Source organism: Paralichthys olivaceus, chromosome 14 (assembly GCF_024713975.1).
Source record: "Paralichthys olivaceus isolate ysfri-2021 chromosome 14, ASM2471397v2, whole genome shotgun sequence".
NCBI classification, from domain to species: domain Eukaryota; kingdom Metazoa; phylum Chordata; class Actinopteri; order Pleuronectiformes; family Paralichthyidae; genus Paralichthys; species Paralichthys olivaceus.
This window is the reverse complement of record NC_091106.1, coordinates 5168123-5188786: the sequence shown is the minus strand read 5'-3', so window position 1 is coordinate 5188786 and position 20664 is coordinate 5168123. Positions and strand designations below refer to the sequence as shown.

Below are 20664 nucleotides of genomic sequence, written 5' to 3'. Positions count from 1 at the left end.
TTTTAAATAAGTTTGTAAGTCTTAATGAATTTATTATTTTAACTTGAAGTAAAATAATCAACCTTCATTTTAACTTCAATATGATGCAAACATTGTAAAGATTAAATACTGACCTCTAATCAACTGATGGTTAAATGTGAACCAATCAGAACTTCATCTGAGTCAGGATCAATTGTAAGAAAATCTATAGAAAGTGAATGGACCTCTTTAAATAGATTTTTGTGTTGATGGCCTTATGTAATCTCACTCTGATTAATCATAGTTCATCCACCTGTATGACGTCACTGGTTATGTTTAGAGGCTGCGGTCTTTGCTGACTCATCCTCGTCTGTGATGCAGGGAACCATCAGCTGTGACCTCCTGTCCTCGTTTTAGAAAAGTGAGGAGGAATAGAAATCGAGCAAAATGCCTTCAGGCTCTGCATGACCCCAGTGCAGGGGAGATGTGCTGTCATTTATGACCAGCAGGTGTCAGTGTTAAAAAACTAAAGAAGCGTTGATCATGTGTTGCATGCAGCCAGTGGTCAGTTTATTAGGTACTAATACAGGTGGCTGCGGCTGAAGGGCCAGAGCAGTCGGAGGTTTAATCCCAGTATTTCCCATTTGAATGCCGACGTGTCCTTTGGCAAGTTACTGTGAGAATGGCAATAAAAACTGTACTGTAAAAACATTATATAAATCCACACCATTCACCATTTTCAGTATAATAATGCTCAGTTCTTGTTGAAACTACTTTGGAGGAATGTTAATTTAATTGTTTGATCAGTTCAGATGTTTATTCGGCAGTTTGCAATCAGAATATCACTGCTACTGTGATAGAGAGTTATCTGCTCTCCTATCGACAGGTTACTGTGTTTTTATATTTAGGTATTTATTACAATTTCACAGCCTGAACATCACATTGATATACGCCCTCTTTGTATGTTAGTCATCTTGCACAGGGTGCTCACCAGCTGCGTAGGGTGCTCCGGGTGGTGGAGTCACGAGGGTCTCAGAGCTTTAGGAAGGTGAGTTGTCTCTCTCTCTCTCTCACACACACACACACACACACACACACACACAGCCGCTTAATCTTCATTTTTATAAAATATAGCATTGCACTGTATTCCTCTACTTTACAACTACAACTTAATCTACATTCAATTTAATGTTTTGACTTTTAAACGTGGATCACAGCTGTACGATATTAATCTGTTCATAACAATATTTAATGTTCCCACCCTGAGCATGAGGAAAATGGCCGACATGTAATTATGGTCTATTAGTGCAGGTCAGTAGCAATTTGCACAGCTGCGTTCAAAAAATCTGCACAAAATGCTTTTATCAAAATGCATAATTTCCCTCTTTCCATGTGGAAAGTTCCTTCGGTTAACATTTAATATTTGTGCAGTTTGTTTCTGCCTGCGTGATAATCATTTCATACAACATAACCTCATCAGCATGCCAGTTGTCAGGATTTAAAATAATTTATAGTCACTGCATTGTTGTTGTGTTGTAGTCTGCAGCGAGGAAGCTGGCGGGGGTGCTGCTGAGCTCAGTGAGTGAAGACAGCTACTGGCCCCCACTCGGTCCTCCACCCTCAGCCTGGCTCCACAGAGAGGGAGCCGCCGCCTCCAAAGACGCCATCTACCCCACCGTCAGACCACCGCAACGTTACAGCACGGAGTGGTTTGTGTTTTATTTCTTTTTTCATTTTTCTTTTGTCTTAGTCTTTATTAAATGAAACTGCTTAACCCAAAGGTCACCATTTGAGATAGTGGATGTCTCCTGTTTTCTTCCTTTACTGAATCAATTTACTGTGGCATACGAGTCAATAATCTCTGTAGGAATCAAAGTTTCAGACCAGCAGGATGGTGTGGATAAGCAGAGGCAGATTATCTCACATTCCATCCTGCTCTTATCAGTATGGTCTAAAACTCAGCTTGTACTGATCTGAAGCAGCACAGTTTTGTTGCCTGGGAAAATCAACACTACACACCAAAAACACAGCCAGCCAGTTAATGAGCAAAGAAAAGATCTATTTGACTATCAAACGTTAGCTAACAAACCAACGATAATGTAGCCTGCTTATTAATTCACCATATTTGGTCTTATTTAGTTTGCAATCTGTCTCAGAGTAAGTTATCAAGAGATGAATAAGGGCTAGACCACAGGCAATGGGTTATCATAGACATGATATATAGACAAAGTTGTTGCTTATAATTAGCTTATCTACAGAGTAAGGTTTCTGAACCTGTTCACAAGGTTCCTCAAGACCCACTGCTTTGTGTTCAAAGGCTGTTTTACACTGTATCTGTGTCCAGTGAACCCACCTGAATGCCACTAGAGGTCATCATATCTCAGGTTTAATTGAAACCTGAACAGTTAAAGGTCACATGTTAAATGTGTTTACTGCTCAGGTTTCATATCAAATCAAGGCTTAACTGAGTCGGTCATTACAAAGCAACTATGTATCAATTAAAGCAGCATATGCTCAGTACCTGCAGAGAACTGCTACTTAAACACACACTACACAGTGTTTGAAATGTATTTTCAAATTCTTTCCCCCATGATATGTTGGCAATATTCCAAAATCTAAAACCAATTATCTTAACAACAATTTTTCATCAAAGCGCAGCATAGTCTGGCGTCACTTAATTAACTTCATCATACGTCAGTTTAACTTGGCACTTACATGCTTTTTAAAACCCCTAAACAGTTACTGTTCATTTGAATGCAGCCCCTCATCTTACTACGGATTGAAACTGGGAAATGTAGGACAACAATAACTTATGACAGGCTTAGGATTAGATGACAAGGCATTAGATGGCATAGCCTTACATTGCACATTATTGCACATAATATATCAGAACATTATACTGCATAGTAGTATGGCATAACATTGCATAACAGAACCGAATGTAAAATGGCATAGTACACCAAGGCATAGGGTAACATAGCATGTCATCTCAAAGTGACATATTACATATTATACATATAAACTATCTAGCCATAAAAATCCCTTTCACAGTCCTGACCAGACAAGACTGGTTATCTGCATCATTTTGTTTCTGCATTTCCCACTTTGCGGGGATCCTGCACTCGTTGTTCAGGCCCTGTGAGCCATACTTAGTCACCGCCACATGACTAATCCTGCCCACACTATCACAAGTGAAGATCTAAATCCATGTCTGAGATTAGAAGGAGAGGTTGAACAGGAGAATTCACCCAGAGGAACAGTTGTACTCTTCATTATTGTTCGTGGCTTTTGTCATTGAAAAAGGCCAGAATGGTGGTCAATGTGTCCTTGAACAGGACACGGAGCTGACCAGAGAGCGAGGAGAGGCACAGAGAGGGAGGAGGGAGAGGGGTGGGAGGGGTAGAGATGAAGGTGCGTGTGTGTGTGTGTGTGTGTGTGTGTGTGTGTGTGTGTGTGTGTGTGTGTGTGTGTGTGTGTGAGTGTGTGTGTGTGAGAGAGAGAGAGAGAGAGACATCTGAGATGGTGCTGTATAGTGATACACCCAGGGTGGTCCGTGTTATGTTACAGCACCACAGGTGAGACAGAAACTGGATGCTCCTGGAAATCTACCTCCAGACAAACTGTGTGTGTGTGTGTGTGTGTGTGTGTGTGTGTTTGTGTGTGTGTGTGTGTGTGTGTGTGTGTTTGATTGACTTCCTGCTCTTACTATTTCTTGTTTCCTGTGTCCTGGTAGTTGCTTCTGTCCTCAGGACGTGGTGGAAGAGGCAGTGTTGCTGCTGCTCATCACAGAGTCTATGGTGAGCTACACACAAACACACACACACACACACACACACACACACACACACACACACACATACACACACACACACACACTTGCACTCTGCATTTGTGCTACCAAATGTTTCTACAAATTTCAACACAGAGACCTTCCTTTGTCTTCCTACCTGTTCTCTTTCCTCCTCCTCCTCATCCCTCTCTGTCTCCCTCTTCATCCAGGCCAGTGGCGAAGCGGTGATCAGTCGTCTGCCTGACCAGGCCGAGGCTCGCCAGGCCAGTCTGCAGGATGCCACCTCTGTCTATGATCTGCTCAGCATCGGCATGGCCAGGAGGGGGCAGTATGCCATGCTGTCTGAGGTGTGCACACATACTCTATGCTGGAGGTCTGAGGAGTAAAAGAGTGAGCAATGAAACGTCTTAGTAAGAGATTTGCCTTTGCAAACCTTTTAATGAATGTGCTCATCACTTTGAGCTCAGGGATTATGTATCCTTTTCTACTTCTCCTTTTTTTCTTTCCTTATCTTGCTCCAAATTCCTCCTACATATTCTCCCTTTTACGGCTACATCTAACGAGACCGCGACCATAATGTGGGAAGTTGGGGAGGTAGAGGTTGGAGGGGTCATCTCAAGTTAGTTTTGTCCACCTGTCTGAGTGATTCATAGGAGGAATCAGTCTTCTTATAAGGAAGACCACACACACACACTGAGCTACCACCTACACTAGTGGATCAGTTTGCTGATATAAATAAATATATATATATAAAATGCCAGTATGGGCCATTTATTATCAATTCACAGCGGGCCTGCTGTTAAGTTTTATTATCAAATTTCAGTTTGAGGATACTTAAGTGTGTATTAATATTATCATAATGCTGAGTTTTGCAGATGACTCCCGATCAAAATGACTGATAGTTGAAAGATGCTGAACAGTTTCAAATGTAGTTAAGATAAAGGAACAATATCAAAGGTTAAAAATATTCTAGTTCACCCAAATCCGGAAATCAAAATCTTGCATCAGTTAAAGTGGATGAATATTATATGTCCACTATCACTTTGAGATTGTTACTAAAACTGTTAAATTGTTGGATTATCATTACTGCTGCATCATCCTGTGCAGCACTTTATGGTTGGAGATGAAAGAAGTGGAGCTGCTGTTATAAAGGGATTTGCATTGAGTTAAAAGTACAATATGCCTCTCTAAAAAAAGTATTATAAGTTCATATGGTGAATATGTTATCATTCAAACCAGAGCAAGATAAGTATGAATTCAGAATCATGTTTGACTCCACTTGGCCAATGTACAACATGCCCCTTCTATTAGTTCCATTTTGGTCTCCACCCACTCCTGAGGGAAACATCCAGCTCTTTAGCTGCTCCACTATGTTCACCATATGGTCTCTAGCTTTGTCTGCGGTGAGTTTTTCTTTTTTCATAGAAAACAGCCTGGAAATGAGACTGATGAGGGCACTGAGGCTAAACCAAAACAGTGAAGGCGTAAAATGGACCTCAATCTAAATCACAGAGCTGAAAGATGTTGAAACACAATGTGGAGCAGAGAGGATGAGCTGAGTGCTGGTGCTAATTCTCTGGCTTTGTCAAAGCATTAGACACTGTACATATTACACATAGTCATTAGACCAAATGAGTATATAAAAATAATGATTAGTTCAGCTTTAAGTTGAGTCAGTGTCTTAGTTTTCTGTCCCTGCATCTCACTTTGAGTGTACCCTAATTCAGACTCTACTTGTTAACCCTCTAAACAGGGGTTAAACTGGGATTTGTAATGGGCCGGGGCCTGATTTAGCAAGGTTAACAAGGGTCAGCGCTGTTATGTAACAGCTTCAAGTGAATTTATTGAGACCAAGCAAGTATTTCTGAGGCATTACAATTCATGCTTTGCTTAGTTCATAAATGTTGTCTATTTAAGAATGCTTATCTATTCAGTCCTCAGTGAATCGGATCACTCAGAGGTTTGATGTGTGAGGTGAGCTCAGTGCAGCAGGATGTCTTTTTTTCTGCATGTTCAATGGTCAGCAGGCTTTCTATCAAGTGCACATTATTTAATTAGACCTTTCTCCTGGTTGAGCTCACGTCTGCATGACTGATAACATCTGACTGATTGGCGCTCCATGCCATCCTCTGTTCATCCACACACACATCAATCACAGCATTATGTACTGAAACAGCAGAGTGGGTGGTGTGCGGTGACTGACAGGCATTTTAAGCTTGTGAAAATGGAGCCATGGAGAGCGGCTATTCATGTCAGTGGCTTTGTATAGGAGAAAGAATTAGCAAAAATTATTGTTCCTAAACAACATTTTCCTGACTTGAAAATTATTTTCATATTGGTTTAGTGTAAGGACAATTTAAACACAAACACTGTGTCTGTTCAACTCAACAAAAGGACATAACTAACATGTATTTGTGTGTGTGTGTGTGTGTATGTGTGTGTGTGCTTCTTCTCCAGTGTCTGGAGCGAGCCATGAAGTTCTCATTCAACGAGTTCCACCTCTGGCACCAGCTGGGCCTGTCACTCATGGCGGCGGGGAAGGTGAGCTCATTACTCCTTATATACCAGCAACAGACCCTCACACCACGCCACACCCGAAGGAGACATCCATCATCTGCCATGCCTCATGTCCTCTACACTGCGGCGCTCCTTCCTCACAGGCGTGCAACACATAGCATCCATAGCTAAGTGCTCAGTTTGCTTGGAAGGGCAGATGGGTTGAAATTTTATTTGGTCTGGACGAATTAGATATTGCCAAGTAATTGAGACTTACAATAAGGTCCAATAAAAGTCAATCAGCTAGATTTTTGATTGAGGTAAACACTGTGTTGTCCTACAACTGCAACTCCCACCACCATCTACAACTATAACAAATGTAATAATTGGGGAATAATTTTATATAAACTTGCTGCTATGTGAACATGATGATGATAACATGGCATTCTTCAAATTGGAGTCCTCAGGAGGAATAAGGAATCGTGTACAGTCCTCTCTCTCTTTCTCCTCCTGTCTCTCGGTTCCTCAAAATATGTGAGTGGATGGCAGCATGTGTGTGTACACGCGTACGTGTGTGCGCCCATCTGTGTGACAAAGAAATTGATCTGGGTCTCAGGATAAAGTGACACTGCAGATCAATGGAGAGCTCTGGAAATAGGCTGCTCCCTAGAAGGAGAAGGGGCCGCCTCACTGTCGTCAGATCCGCTTCTATTTAGGGCCAGCCGAGTGTGTGTGTGTGTGTGTATGTGTGTGTGTGTGTGTGTGTGTGTGTGTGTGTGAGCGCGTGTGCATGTGCATGTGGTCCATTAATGATTGACCTACATGTATTAAGTGACTGTGTGTCTAAATGGGTCTATTAGGGCTGTGTAAGGACAGTTGATGTGTGTTTGATACACCCGCATATGCGATCCATGTCATCTGTTACTGCATGATAACTGCTGCTGTGTGATCATGAATCACAATTTGTCACTGACGTGTATGTGTGTGTGTGTGTGTGTGTCTTCCAGGGTGTTGGTGCCGTATCTGTATTTAAAGAGTGTGCCAGGATGAGACCTGAGGACCCTTCACTGCCCCTGTTGGCTGCTAAAGTCTGCATTGGTCAACTGCACAGGGTGAATACAAATACACACAACACCTATGAAGTGGTAATGACCAATATGCACACAGGGTCACAGAGTCAGGCCCGGGAGCCTGAAGCTTAAACATACATTGGATGAATAACTGGTGTCTTTGCTTTTAGCGCTTTTGCACAGCATTTCCCAGAGATACTTGTGGCTGTGAATCTTCTGTAGAAGTGTTTCTGTAGGTGGAGCTGTTTTCCATGTCTGTTCAGTCACGTGCTGCCTTACAGTCCTCTTATAGAGATTTTTTTTCACCAGCAAAGGTGTGTGCATGTCTATGAGAGCACAACACTGGACCTTTATTGAGAGAGAAACTGCTTTGATTGACAACTTATTATAAATCCATCCATCCATGCAAAATCCTTTAAATAAAACAGTCTAAGAGGAAGGAAAATCTCTCTTTGCATCTACTGCTCACAACTCATGTCCACACTGTGGCCATAATACACACTGAGACTTCCTAAGTGGACACTGCTTCATTGGTTTATGTTAACATCTGTAGTTTTGGGTGAAATGTCCTACTGTTGGATGGGTGCACACGTTCATTTACAGTTTGATTTGTCATATTTTTTTGCTGAGAACTAAAGATATTCAAGCTTCAGATGTACTTTGTGCTTAGTGATATTTAGCAAATGTTAGCATGCTGCCAACATACTAAACTAAGGTGATGAGAACATTTTTCAGTATGATGCTAAACATCAGCATGGTACTATAGTACTGCACACTTTTATTGTATACTTTTTTTTGACTAAATAACTTTTATCAAATAAAAGTTGTAATCATATATTGATAGAACAGGAAATTGTGCTTAATTGTCTTGAATGTTAAATTACATTTAATTCATCCTATTGCTTAATGTATGTATTTGTATTCTTCTATGTGTTAAAACAATTTCTGTAGAATTACTCAAACAATTTTTTACAGTAATTGGACGGCAAGTTTTTGGCAAAGTTTGCTTTCAGACTCTTTTTGTTTTACCATTTTCTTTACAGTATGTTGGTAACACTGTGCAACCTAAAGGCTCACATGGCTACAGACTCTAAATATTGTTTATTTTTATTTTAACACAACTCACTGACATGTTCTGTGACAAGTGGTTAAAAGTAGCCAATGCTTTGTATTACATGGTTTTCAGACAGAAGAACTTAACGTACACATAAAGGTTGACATTCCACAGGATTACAGCTCTAGTAGCAAGGATCCATTCTCCATCTGGAACTAATGAGATATAATGTGCATGTGAATGCAGTAGCACGGACAATCATGTCTGTAATCCATGCATGTTCTTTTTCATTTAGTTAGACCTGTCCCCACAGCTTCAGTTAACACGTATAAGATGTTAAGCGGAAAGGTGAAATGGTGTCATAGAATTGTGTATTGCATCTGCTGGAGGGTTATACAATACTTAGCGGGCATGGTGGGTGTGTGTGTGTGTGTCTGTGTGTGTGCACGTGAAGTCAGAAAGTCATCGCACAGCATCACTGTGTCACTAATGTTTGGGGATTGACACTGGGGTCACTCAGGCAGATACACATCACTGTGAAGCGTGGCTAGCTTGGATAGTCCTGCTGTTCATGATCTGGGCGTCACAGCAACAGTGGTATTTGGGATGGGGGGGGAGAGAGAGAGAGAGAGAGAATGAGTGAGGGTGAGTTAGACAGAAAGAGAGAGAGAGAAAGAGAGAAAGGGGTCAGAGATTAGAAAAGAGGAGCTAACAGGCGAATGGAGGGAGCACATCTGTCAGTGGCTGGAGATCATGGCAGGCCGGAGACACTAAGGAGCTTACAGCCTTAATCACAATGGGACACTGTGGCCATAGTGCAGTGGGGCATTACATAAATGGGCCACCATTATCCACCAGCAGCCCCACTGGACAGTCTGGACTCTTTATTTAGAAGTTCTTCATGTTTTTATCCACGTATGTGACAATGTGAGGGAGGTCCGGGCACATGAAACCCTCTCATAACTCATGACATCAGCACACACTGAGAGCGAAGCTGCTTTTCTAAATTCCTGAAGAGCAGTTTTGCAGATGCAAGGTTCTCACCCGACAACAGAAACACATTCTTCTTGCACACCATCCTAAGTTGTGCACAGTCGGGCTGTGTGTTTTGAATGACTGGTGATTGTGTGCTGGCTGCGTGGAGTCAGAGAAAGAGACAAAGACAGAACAGAGGGGGAGGATGATGGGAGGAAGAGGAGTATGGAGAAGGAGGGAGGGGGGGTGTCAGAGCAGTTGGCTCACTGTTCTGCTGGCATGCAGTCAAAGGCATTACCCCCTCCCCCTGCGCCCACCTACCCACCTGCCTGCCCACCACCAGCAGTACCTCACACGGAGTGACACACTTTTTCCTCGGCTCAGAGCACCTCGGCTCAGCTCAGCCACACAGCGCCTGCAGTCTACTGCTGCGTGTGTGTCGGTGTGTGTGTCCTTCAGCAAACTCCGCGTCGTCCTTCAGCTAAATCTACTCGGCCCAAACTCACACCAGGCACAGCCATCGATACTCCGTTCCCTGCTGCACTTCAGCTGCATTTTACTGTCAGTAAGACTCATGCTTTTCCTGTTGCACACTCATGTCGAGGATGTTGCAGGTCCAGTTCATCACAATGATTCTAGATCCTTTAAATTATATCAATTATAGGTCATGATATATCTGGATTTGTATGCAAATGCTGTTTTTTGTTGCAGATCCTGAAGAGGATATACACTTAATTTGTGTGTGTGTGTGTGTGTGTGTGTGTGTGTGTGTGTGTGTGTGTGTCTGTGTGTGTGTGTGTGTCTGTGTGTGTGTGTGTGTGTGTGTGTGTGTGTGTGTGTGCGTCCAGTTTGAGGAGGCAGAGGCTCTGTCCCAGAGTGTGGTGTCCATGGGGGAGGAAGCTGGAGAACTTCTGCCCAAAGCCTACCTGGCTCTGGGGCTCAGCTGCAGTCTACAGGCCTCTGATGGTATGGATACAAAGATACACAAACCATCACACAAACAGATTTGTGACCTGGTTTGAAGAGTCAACAACTCCATGTCCATGCAAGTAATCACTGTCTCGGAAGTGAAGGCAGCAGGCTTCAAAACCTGAAGGCGGAGAGTCAGGAAATGGTTGGCAGTCAATATAGGTTTCTTTTAACTATGGCCATGAACTTTCCACATCCATAAAGTTAATCGGATCTTAAATAGTTCCACATTTATTCACTTTCTTCTCTCTAATGGTCAGATTAGCTTGGCATAAAGACCTCAGGCCTGGCTGGTTGAAAGCCAAAGCCCTTTGATCCAAGGTTAACAAACCCACTTTTCAGTTACTCTAAAGCTAATTAATGAACATGTTATCCATTTAGTTAAATCAATATAAAACCAATGTGTAAAAATGTCCAGTTGAGGTTTTCCTTGTAGTTTCATGCCAGAGTACTTTTGGCTGGGACACTGGTAGGTTGCTAGGATACCAGCAAAGATTCAAGGAAGTACCTGCCAGGCTAGTTCTCTCACCCTGTTGCCAGAATATGTGTATGTGCGTTATGGATCATTTTAAAAGACAAATGATCTACTTTGTTCAGGTGATGACTTTTTGAACACATGTTGCTTCAATTCTATACAACATAAACAATTTAAAACTAACTAGTGTCTCTACAGCTTCTCTCAAAGCAGATCGGAATGACTTCAACAAGAGAGCGCTGCAGGCTCTGAGCAAGTACGTCCTGGTTCTCTCTGTTTTCAGTTTCTCAGAAATCAGATGTCCGAACCTTTGTCAGCAAATGAGCCGCATTAATGATACTGATGACACATCAGTTCAGCTGTCATGTGTGGGTTACTAAGACTGCTGCTAATTAGCAAATGCCAACATGCAAAACTATGATTGTGAACATGGTTACCTGCCAAACATTAGCATGTCGTCAGTGTCATGATTATCACACCAAAGTTAACATTCATCATAACACAATATAATATTATATGCATTTATGAATGTATGTAAGTATATATGTATATTTAACTGAGTTTGTATTAATGTTCTTATATATATAAGTAGTCCAACTTGTTTTTTATTATTTTATCCCTGGTATTAACTAACACCCTGGTATTTTGAGTTTGATATAAATGGTAATAAAAAAAAGTGCTTTATTCTGGTGATATAGCGTTTGCTAACACATGTGAAACATCAGGGACGTGTCTCTCTCCTCCTCAGGGCTCACTCATTAGACCCCCTGGATGCTCGGATTGCTATGTACTTGGCTCTGCAGTTGGCACTTGTCCGCCAGGTAAAGATATCTGCTGCTGGAATTGACAAGTTATTTATTAGTAATCGTTGCATATTGTACATTAGACCTGTGTGTATGTGTGTGTGTGTGGCAGGTATCTGCAGCCATGGAGCCCCTGCAGGCAGCTTTAACTCTCCATGGAGATGACTTGCACTCCCTCCACCTGCTCACCCTGCTGCTCAGCGCCCAGAAACACCACCGTCATGCCTTGGACACCGTGGGCCTGGCCCTCAGCCAGCACCCCGACAACTTCAAGTAAAACCCACTGAACCATCCCACTCACACAAGCAATAAGAAATGTTGGTAAAGGTGTTGGTGAAATGAGGATAAAGTGCCAAACGTTCGCTGCCTTTTTTAGACTTTGCATGTGTGTTTTTTTCACATTGGTGTGTGTGTGTGTTTGTGTGAGGGTGGCTCCAGTGAGTGGTGCAGTGAGGCCCTGTCCCAGCACTCTCTTAGTAGGGATAGGGTGTCTCGGTTCTACTTAGTTGGAGGCCGAGCACACACAGACTCGACACCTTATTTAGATGTGCCTGAGTGGAGGCCTGCATTGCAGTACCTATGCCCCTCATACCCTCTTACCCTTTTAACACTGCAGCTCTGACCCCAGCCCTAGTGCTGCTCTCCTGACAGATCCGAGTCGTCAACATATAAACCCACCAGTCTGCTACACCAAGCAGGTTAAAACACAGCATAGTATTTTACTGTATGACACGTTGAAGGAATTCAACCTTTGTGTTGTGTCATGATATCTTTAATCATTTAACATAATATCATATAACTTCAAGGACTTAATATCTGATTTTGGGCTTAAATTCCAATTGCTTTTAAACTTATGTGAAAATAATAATATTTTGTAGCTTTTTCATTAATTTCATAACAAAGAATATTTGAAATAATTTCTCATCTTGAAATTTAGTTCGTGAGTAAAGCCGGCACAGGTATAGTATAGCACAGGCCCCAAAATGTGTTTTAAGATGCTCTCATAATCTCACAGTTTTCAGACAGCCATACTGAACACTAGCAGATTGCTTAGCTGCAGGGGAGGTGCTATAGTGTAAGAGATAAACACCATTAACTGTCCAGACCACTTATTGCACACTAACCATAACATGGAAGCATGTTGCATCATCTTTTTGATGCGTCTTCTCTTTCATTTCAAAGCCCAGCATTTCACAATTCAACCATTTGGGGTCAGTGTTGGCTTCCACGGTCCCTGCGCACACAGATGGGGTACATCCATACATCAGAATCAAGAGGAAGAGAGAGAGGAAATGCAGAAAAACATGAAAATTGATGACATAATGAAGGGAAGGAAGGATTTAAGAGCCTGACAGGAAGAAGAAGAAAACACTGAGACAGTGTGGGAGGATGAAGGAGAGATGACCGTTTCATAATTGCACAGGCTTTACTGATCAGTGCTGTATGTACAATTGGAAAATGAAATCTGTTCTCTCTCTGTCTCCATGCCCAACTGCACACTTAGACACACACACACACACATGCACACACACATATACACCTCCTCCGTAGAGACACTTGACTGCTTTGACCCATTTAAGAGCTCGTTTCTGCGCTCAGCCAATCAAAACGCTCTCTGCGCCAGGAATCCCCATCGCCCCAGTAACCATGAGGTCATATGGGTAGAGCAGGCAGCATCAGTTGTTGTTCCCAAACTGTTGTTATGGAGTGGTAGAGAAACATTGACTAAGGGAGAGAAAGAGAGAGAGATATAAATCTATGCATGTATAATTTGCTGAATGGAACGCCTGCATTAATGACTTGTTACTGAAAGTCTGTTGACTGTATCATTACCTCTCAGATTTATTGATTTATCAATAGAGAGATATAGATCAGCCTGGGCTGAACTTAAAGGTCCAGTGTGTAAGATTTAGGTGAAAGGGAACTATTGGCAGATATTTAATGTAGAAAAATCCTCATAATGTTTTCACGAGTTCATTTCATCTAAATTGTATGAATTGTAGTTTTCTTGACCCCAGAAAAGTCCATTTATATTTAAATACTTTATATTTACATCGAGGGGACCCTCTCTACGGAGGCCGCCATGTTTTTTACATTAGTCCAGACTGGACAAACTAAACACCTTTTGAGTTTTTATGACAATTAAAGGCTACCACAGTTTATTTTTCATGTTTGGAAGGAGAGGGTGAGGTGAGGGGTGTTCAGCTGCAACATGCAACTTCAACACTCGATGTCACTAAATTCTACACACTGTACCTTTAAGTCCAAACTGAACCTTAAGGAATTGAGTGACTAGAAAGTAGCATTGTCACAAATGGTCCTGTCTGCTGCTATATAAATCTGTCCATTATAGTCGAGTTAGCATGAACAGTGCGGTTTACGACATCTCTTCCTATTCACTTTTTGTTGCTATATAGTACACTTTAAAGTCAGCCCTAACAGTAAGGCTGCGAGGACTTAAAGCTGCACTAATCAATATTTTCACATTAATGATGAATTAATTGACTGTGTGAAATGTGAACGTCTCTAAAAGTGCCTCCGCAGTTCCTCTCACTCCCAGAGAGCGTTGTAGCTTCTTCCTGCTAAAGTTCGTAAAAGTTGGCAAATAGATCCAGCCATTTCCCTCAGGAGTCATTGGACATTATTACAAAGCCAATTTGCCAACCAATTATTCATTAGCAGCTAATACAGCTTTAGTAAACCAAACCTATATCACCTTGACTTGTTGGGAAAGGATTATTATAACAGATAGTTTGCAAAGGTGTTGTTTGTTTTGAGAGTGAAGTGAAGTGAAGAGTGAATTCTAGGAAGTCACAAATGAATATGTTTTAAAGGCTTGCAGAGGAGCACATCTCCCAAATCTCTTAAACAAGCTCACATGCTCATTGGTCGATCCAATTTTGTGTTGACAGGTAAGTTTAAAATAGATTGCTCAAAGATATATTATGTAGCTTCATTAAAATGTGTAAAAACCACTCAACCTATGTTATGCATGTTGTAGACTTGTGTACTTACATTATCCAACATGTTTTCAATATTATTTAAAGGTACAGTGTTTAGAATCTTCCAAACACGAAAAAGAACCTGTGGTGAACTTCAGTTGTCATAAAAACTCAAAAGGTGTTTAGTGTGTCCAGTCTGGACTAATGTAAAAAACATGGCGGCCTCCAGAGAGAGGGTCCCCTCGATGTAAATATAAAGTATTTAAATATAAAGGACCTTTTCTGGGGTAAAGAAAACTACAATTCATACAATTTAGATGAAACGAACTAGTGAAAACATCAGTTAGCCAGTAGGCTGTTTTTCCCTCCACAGTTTGTATTGGTCACTCGTAACAGTTTTTCTTTGTCGTTTGCTACGAATCGTGAATTAAAACTGTAATACAATACTTGGCTCTTGAATATGATTTGCGTCAGAGTCACTTCAGGTATCTGCCAAGGTGGGGAATTCTGCATCTCCTATGATCCCACGCTGCTTCAAGATGTCACCAAACTACGTCTTTTGTTGTTGTTTTGATTGAGGGACCCCTCGCGGCCACAGTTACACATTATGCGTTTAATGTCAAACCCAGAACTCATACAGAGGCATAAAATAAAACGGCTGCATGATTGACTCCAATTGACAACTGTGCCTGTTTGCTTACATGCAGACAGGGTTTAGGATTATCAGTATGCATTAATATGAGTATTTTTGCCTTAACCCAACCCAGACCTGCAATATGCACATGAAAATGAATCCAGACCCAGCCAGAATAAGTCAATACCCCTGGGACCCGCTGGGGCTGAGGCCAAGTTGCAGATCTCAGAGTCAGAAAATTAAACAGTGAGACAGAGAGTGCAAGAGAGGGAGAGAGGGAGGATAATGAAAGGAGGTGTTTTCTCAGTAACAAGCTCATTGAATATCATTTGCTTTGGATGTGTGAGTGAGCATCAGGGATCAAAGCTTGTACTGTGCGAGGTGCTCGGCATTCGAAGACAGTTGTGTGTGAATGTGTGTGTGTACTTGTGTGTTGTAATGCCGGGGGGGTTGTGTACATGTGTACAAGATCGTAATCTTGCACATGCATGTTTGTGTGTCACTGTGTGTGTGTGTGTGTGTGTGTGTGTGTGTGTGTGTGTGTGTGTGTGTGTGTGTGTGTGTGTGTGTGTGTGTGTACGCATGCATGTGTGTGATTCTTGTTAGCCACTGCCTCTCTGCACCTCAGCAAACTGTCAGCTCGCTGTAGCATACCGAATTTCTCCTTCCTCCTTTTCTCCCACATCCTCTACCCCCGGCTTCTCTCCCCCTCACACACTCTCCTTTTCCATCTCGTTCTCTCTTTGGCTCTCATCTTTTTTATCTCTCTGTCTGTGTTTTTTCCTTTTCTTTGTAATTTTAATCACCCAAACAGGCATGCATTTCAATGTGAAATGTGATTCTGCTACAGAATGAGAGAGCTGAGGAGAGAAGGGGGATGGTTGCATGTGTGTGTGTAAGAGAGAGAGAGAGAGAGAGTGAGAGAGAGAGAGAGAGAGATCGTGGTCTTACAGTTTGTACTAAAGAGAATGATTAATCCGAGCCTTTGATTCTGCATTCATCTAACAGGACGTTGCAGCATGAGCAAGTGTGTATGTGTGTGCATCTGTGCAAGTGTGTGTATAAGCATGCACATGCATGGCTCACGCTCTACTACACAAAGCAAGCATGTCTGCACAGGCTTGAGTGTGTTTAACCTCTATTCATTCCCATTCAAGTGAAAAGGAAAGTGCTTTCAGACTTTTTTGACCCCACTATATGTAGTACATGTATGTTATGTGTGTCTGTGTGTGTGTATATGTGTGTGTGTATACTGAACACACACTCTGATCTGTGGGAGTAAAGCATGAGTAATACTGTAGATGTACCACTTTTTTCAAGGGAACATTATTAGCTATTTTTAAATTACGCAGGCACTCACTACTCTAGCTGGGCGCCACTGAGCTACACTACTTGCTGCCGTCCATCCACAACCACTATGCTGGCTCTGCACAAGCCAGCCTCATTCCCAGGAGGGTGGAAATGACAGCCTTTGTAATTTGATGTGCAGTTGTGAGTGCTGTAATCTTGATGAAATCTATTTTTTTCTGGATCCGCAAAGGAAACACAAGTGTGTGATCGGGTGCTGCAAGGTGGAAAAGACTATCCTCAGATGCCTTAGATCATTTTGATATTAATTACCATCATGTACCAGGCGCCATGTACTCATGACAAACTACTATGTGAATAAATGTCAAAGAAGTAGTAGTATTGCCCTCCTTTACAGAGCAATACGCCATGTATCATTAACTATAATTACTAACATTCAAATATTAATTTAATTCATATATTCAAACAAAGTATATTTGAGCAAGATGACTGCATATTTTATAATCTACTCCTATATTAGCTGATTTTACTTGCAATTTTAAGTTATCCATTGCAGTCTGTACTAGTTTGTCATTGTTTTTGATCTGTATGAAACTGCTGTCAATTCAACTCATTTTCTTACATAACACCTCTTACCCCGATGGGCTATGACACATCTGCAAGAGTGTTTAACTTAAGAGTAAATGGCTCATATATTTGTAAATGACAATAGCATCTATGTTAAAGAAATGAACATTAATACAAACTCAGTTATTACCAGCTATATTAATTTATGTTATAAACGTTTGTGATGGCATAAAACTATGCAAGAATTAAGTATACAGTGTCAAACATGTGCTTCACCAGCAGGAAGAACATGGCCTTAATTGAAAACAGGCTTACAGTAGAGACAGGCTTCCCTGTTCTTTTTCAACATTTTATGGAAAGATTTGATCATAATTGCGCTGGTATTGCAATGTCAAATATTCTGCATGCATCCTTCATCGCAGCCTGCACAGATGTTTCACATAACAAGTCTTCCAGTGGCTCAAGTGTCATAATCCCTCCATTTTCACATTTATTTCTTGGCAAAAAACGTTGTTTTAAATTACTACTGCAGGGAGAGCTGACTTTGATTTATGATAGTCAATGCGAACAGTATTTGTGTTTAAAAAAACAAAACAAAAGTAGATACATTAACTAATTACACGAATATTTGGAATATTATGACAATTAAGAGTAAACTCAGTTTTGGTGTTTCATCATGTAAGACAAGGGGAAATCATTATGCATGTACCCACCGCCCCAACACACACACACACACACAGCATGTCACATTTCAACACTAGGATGGGTTTTCAGCATCAAAATGCTCCTAAACGCTTTGCCACACTGGTAATGGGGAGCCTAGAAACACACAACACCGCACACACACTCTGGTGGACCCCTACTGGCAGGCGTATCCTTACACAAAGTCCCTCTGCAGCACTTGTCATCCACACGTCAGAAAATCCAACGCCCTTCCTCCCACACACATACACTTCCTCCCTCCATCTTCTCCTCACCCCTCCACACACACACACACACACACCCCACTCCACCAAGCCGTGAGTTGGTAATGAGGCGCATTTCACTGAGAGTTTTCTCCCCTGACACAGGTTCGTCTCTCTCTGCTATTGATCCTCACCCTCCCTGCATCCCTTCGTCCTTCCCTTTCTCCTTCCCCTCTATCCCCCCCCCCCCCCCCACATGAGGGTACAGAATAATTGGAGGAGCCTTCAACAGGGAGGCAGTGGACAGCTAGGCAGGCAGGCGTCAGATATGGCGAACACCATAGTCTCTGTGCCTCTCGCTCTCTTTCTCTCTGTCCTCACACTCATGGATGAGTGATGCCCATGACAGACTGCATCCTCTCAGAGCCCCTTCTGGCAATTACTAAACACGCGCACACACACACACACACACAGATGCTCACACACCAGAGACTCCCACACCACTTAACCAGTTGTCTTCAACTAAAAAGGGCTGAGCAGAGACACTCTATGGCCTCTACTCTTCAACCTCTTAACACTCCGCCACACACACACACGTATGCACTCTTAGAGCTTGTTGTTGATGACAATCTTTACCTCTCTCTTTCTATTGATCCATGGGTACTTCAATCCACATACCTCAGTGAGATGTTGATGGGTCTTAAGCACTTACCCAGCTACTGTCGAGGCTCAAACACTTACACAAGCACATTAATTCATATTTATATGCTTCTTTATTTTTATAGCCAAATAAGCAACTGGGGATATTACCAGCTAATTTGCAGGGATCCATTTTTTTGTGAACACTGTCAAGTATTCAAAGACATGGTCTCATGCAGACTTAGAGTTGTTCAAATGTTGTGCATGCATATGCATCAGTGACAATAAGAACAGGTTAGACCGGAATTTCCTGCAGGTATCCAAACAGCAGCTACTTTACGATAATAAGGGTACATGAGTTCATCACTTAGGTTCATCATATGGCAATAAAACACAAAAAAGTACCACAACATTGAACAAGGATAAGAAATGTGCGTGTGTGTGTCTTTTGTGTTCCAGTCTCCTGTTCACAAAGGTGAAGCTTGAAGAGGCTGTGTTCGGCCCAGCTACTGCCCTACAGTCCTGTGAAGAGATGTTGCAACGCTGGCAAAGCCGATATGATGTCAGTCGCTCCAGGTGAGTGTGCATATGCAACAGGTGTGGATTGTATGTGTGTGTGTGCGATAGTTTGCTAATCTTGTACTGTAGAATAGGTGATACTTCACTGCTCAAGTATTTTTACTGCTATGTTAAGAAAGGAGGGGGGAGCTTTGCTACGGCAGTATTGATTAAATTGATTAGTGTGTGTGTGTCTGTGTGTGTTTGTGTGTGTGTATTCATGCGCTCTGCATTCCTGACATATTGATAAGACCAGTCAGTAAACATCCATTTATTCGGTCTTGTGGGTGTTGCCCCCCTTCAGACAGATTTCCATTTATCCTGAAACAGTTCGGGCCAAACACGACCACTTATTGAAAATAGGTCAGGTTTGTTTTGATAAATGACAATCAAGAAGGCTGCTGCTGATATGTAGGTCCGTTGAATCTGCTATTGTGGCTATTGAACAAACTGCCTGGATGTTTTAATCATTTACGTCATCCACGTTTATTTAGTTTATCCAGATATAGAGACATTTTGGTCTGCAGCAGCTGAGCACACCTCTTGGAAATTGAGAATAACCTAAAAGGATCCAGATCCATTTGCAAACACAAATTGTTCTGATGTAGCCTGATATCAGATATCATTGATCAGTTATATCATGATATGTTAAGATTTTATCTGTGATCTGAGAGAGTGGTTTTGAGATATTAGGCTTTATACTTTTCAGATTTTAAAGATGTATGATTACAAGCTTTTTTTTGTTTTAGATTCAATTTAATTATTGTGGATTAATCTGATAAAATGACAGAAAGTAATGAAAAAGCAAACATTTGAAACAGTGCAACAAGTTTCATCCTTGAAAAACCTGCTGATAGTTGTTCTCCATATTCAACGTGTTTCTATGTCCCTGTACATAGCGATGGCCGAGGAATCATTTGTATGTTTGTCTGCATCTTAATCTGGAGGGAGTCAAGGAACTGATCAGATTTTGATGGACAAAGATGAAGCTAATAATAAAAATCTGCTTTTCATCTAGAAAAACAAATAAAATAATCCTCAATCTGCTGGCTTACTTGTGTTTTCTCTGAGAAAATTATTAATTTAATTTTTTCTTCAAGTTCAAAATGTAATGTCATTACTTTCTAAGTTTTCTTTCTGCCTGGTTCTTCCCAAAAACTGTGATTTGTGGAGGAGGTCTAGGACACATTGTCCAACACTACTGAGCATCCACTTTTAGCCAGCACGGACTGCAGTGACTCTCAGGCCACAGATAGTTTTGGTTGGAATTAACATGAATAATTATTAACAGGAAAATATACTAAAACATTTAATTGGGATTGAATTTAATGTTGAGTTCCAAAAATCTGTCATAAAACAGTTATAAATCAGTGAAACAGCACACGTACTGTATCACTCTCAGTGCTGACTGGCTTCACAGATGGAACCTTATGGAGGAAAACTTTAAAGATACTGGGAGAACAAATTTCAAAATACAAGGCGATTACAAAAATATACACAAAGTAATTTTTAAAAAGAACA

At 41.5% G+C, this 20664-nt stretch overlaps 1 protein-coding gene across 1 annotated transcript in view; it reads left to right on the top strand.

Moving 5' to 3' along the window:
- The window catches only part of ttc7a (tetratricopeptide repeat domain 7A), a 50916-nt gene that overhangs the window by 11148 nt on the left and 19104 nt on the right, over window positions 1–20664 (top strand). Inside the window, exons 7-17 of the mRNA XM_069538716.1 lie at window positions 928–1006; window positions 1498–1667; window positions 3692–3755; window positions 3958–4095; window positions 6206–6289; window positions 7252–7356; window positions 10192–10309; window positions 10986–11043; window positions 11536–11608; window positions 11703–11863; window positions 19045–19161. Of these exons, the coding sequence (XP_069394817.1) occupies window positions 928–1006; window positions 1498–1667; window positions 3692–3755; window positions 3958–4095; window positions 6206–6289; window positions 7252–7356; window positions 10192–10309; window positions 10986–11043; window positions 11536–11608; window positions 11703–11863; window positions 19045–19161 (1167 nt within the window). The remainder of the gene's footprint in view (window positions 1–927; window positions 1007–1497; window positions 1668–3691; window positions 3756–3957; window positions 4096–6205; window positions 6290–7251; window positions 7357–10191; window positions 10310–10985; window positions 11044–11535; window positions 11609–11702; window positions 11864–19044; window positions 19162–20664) is intronic.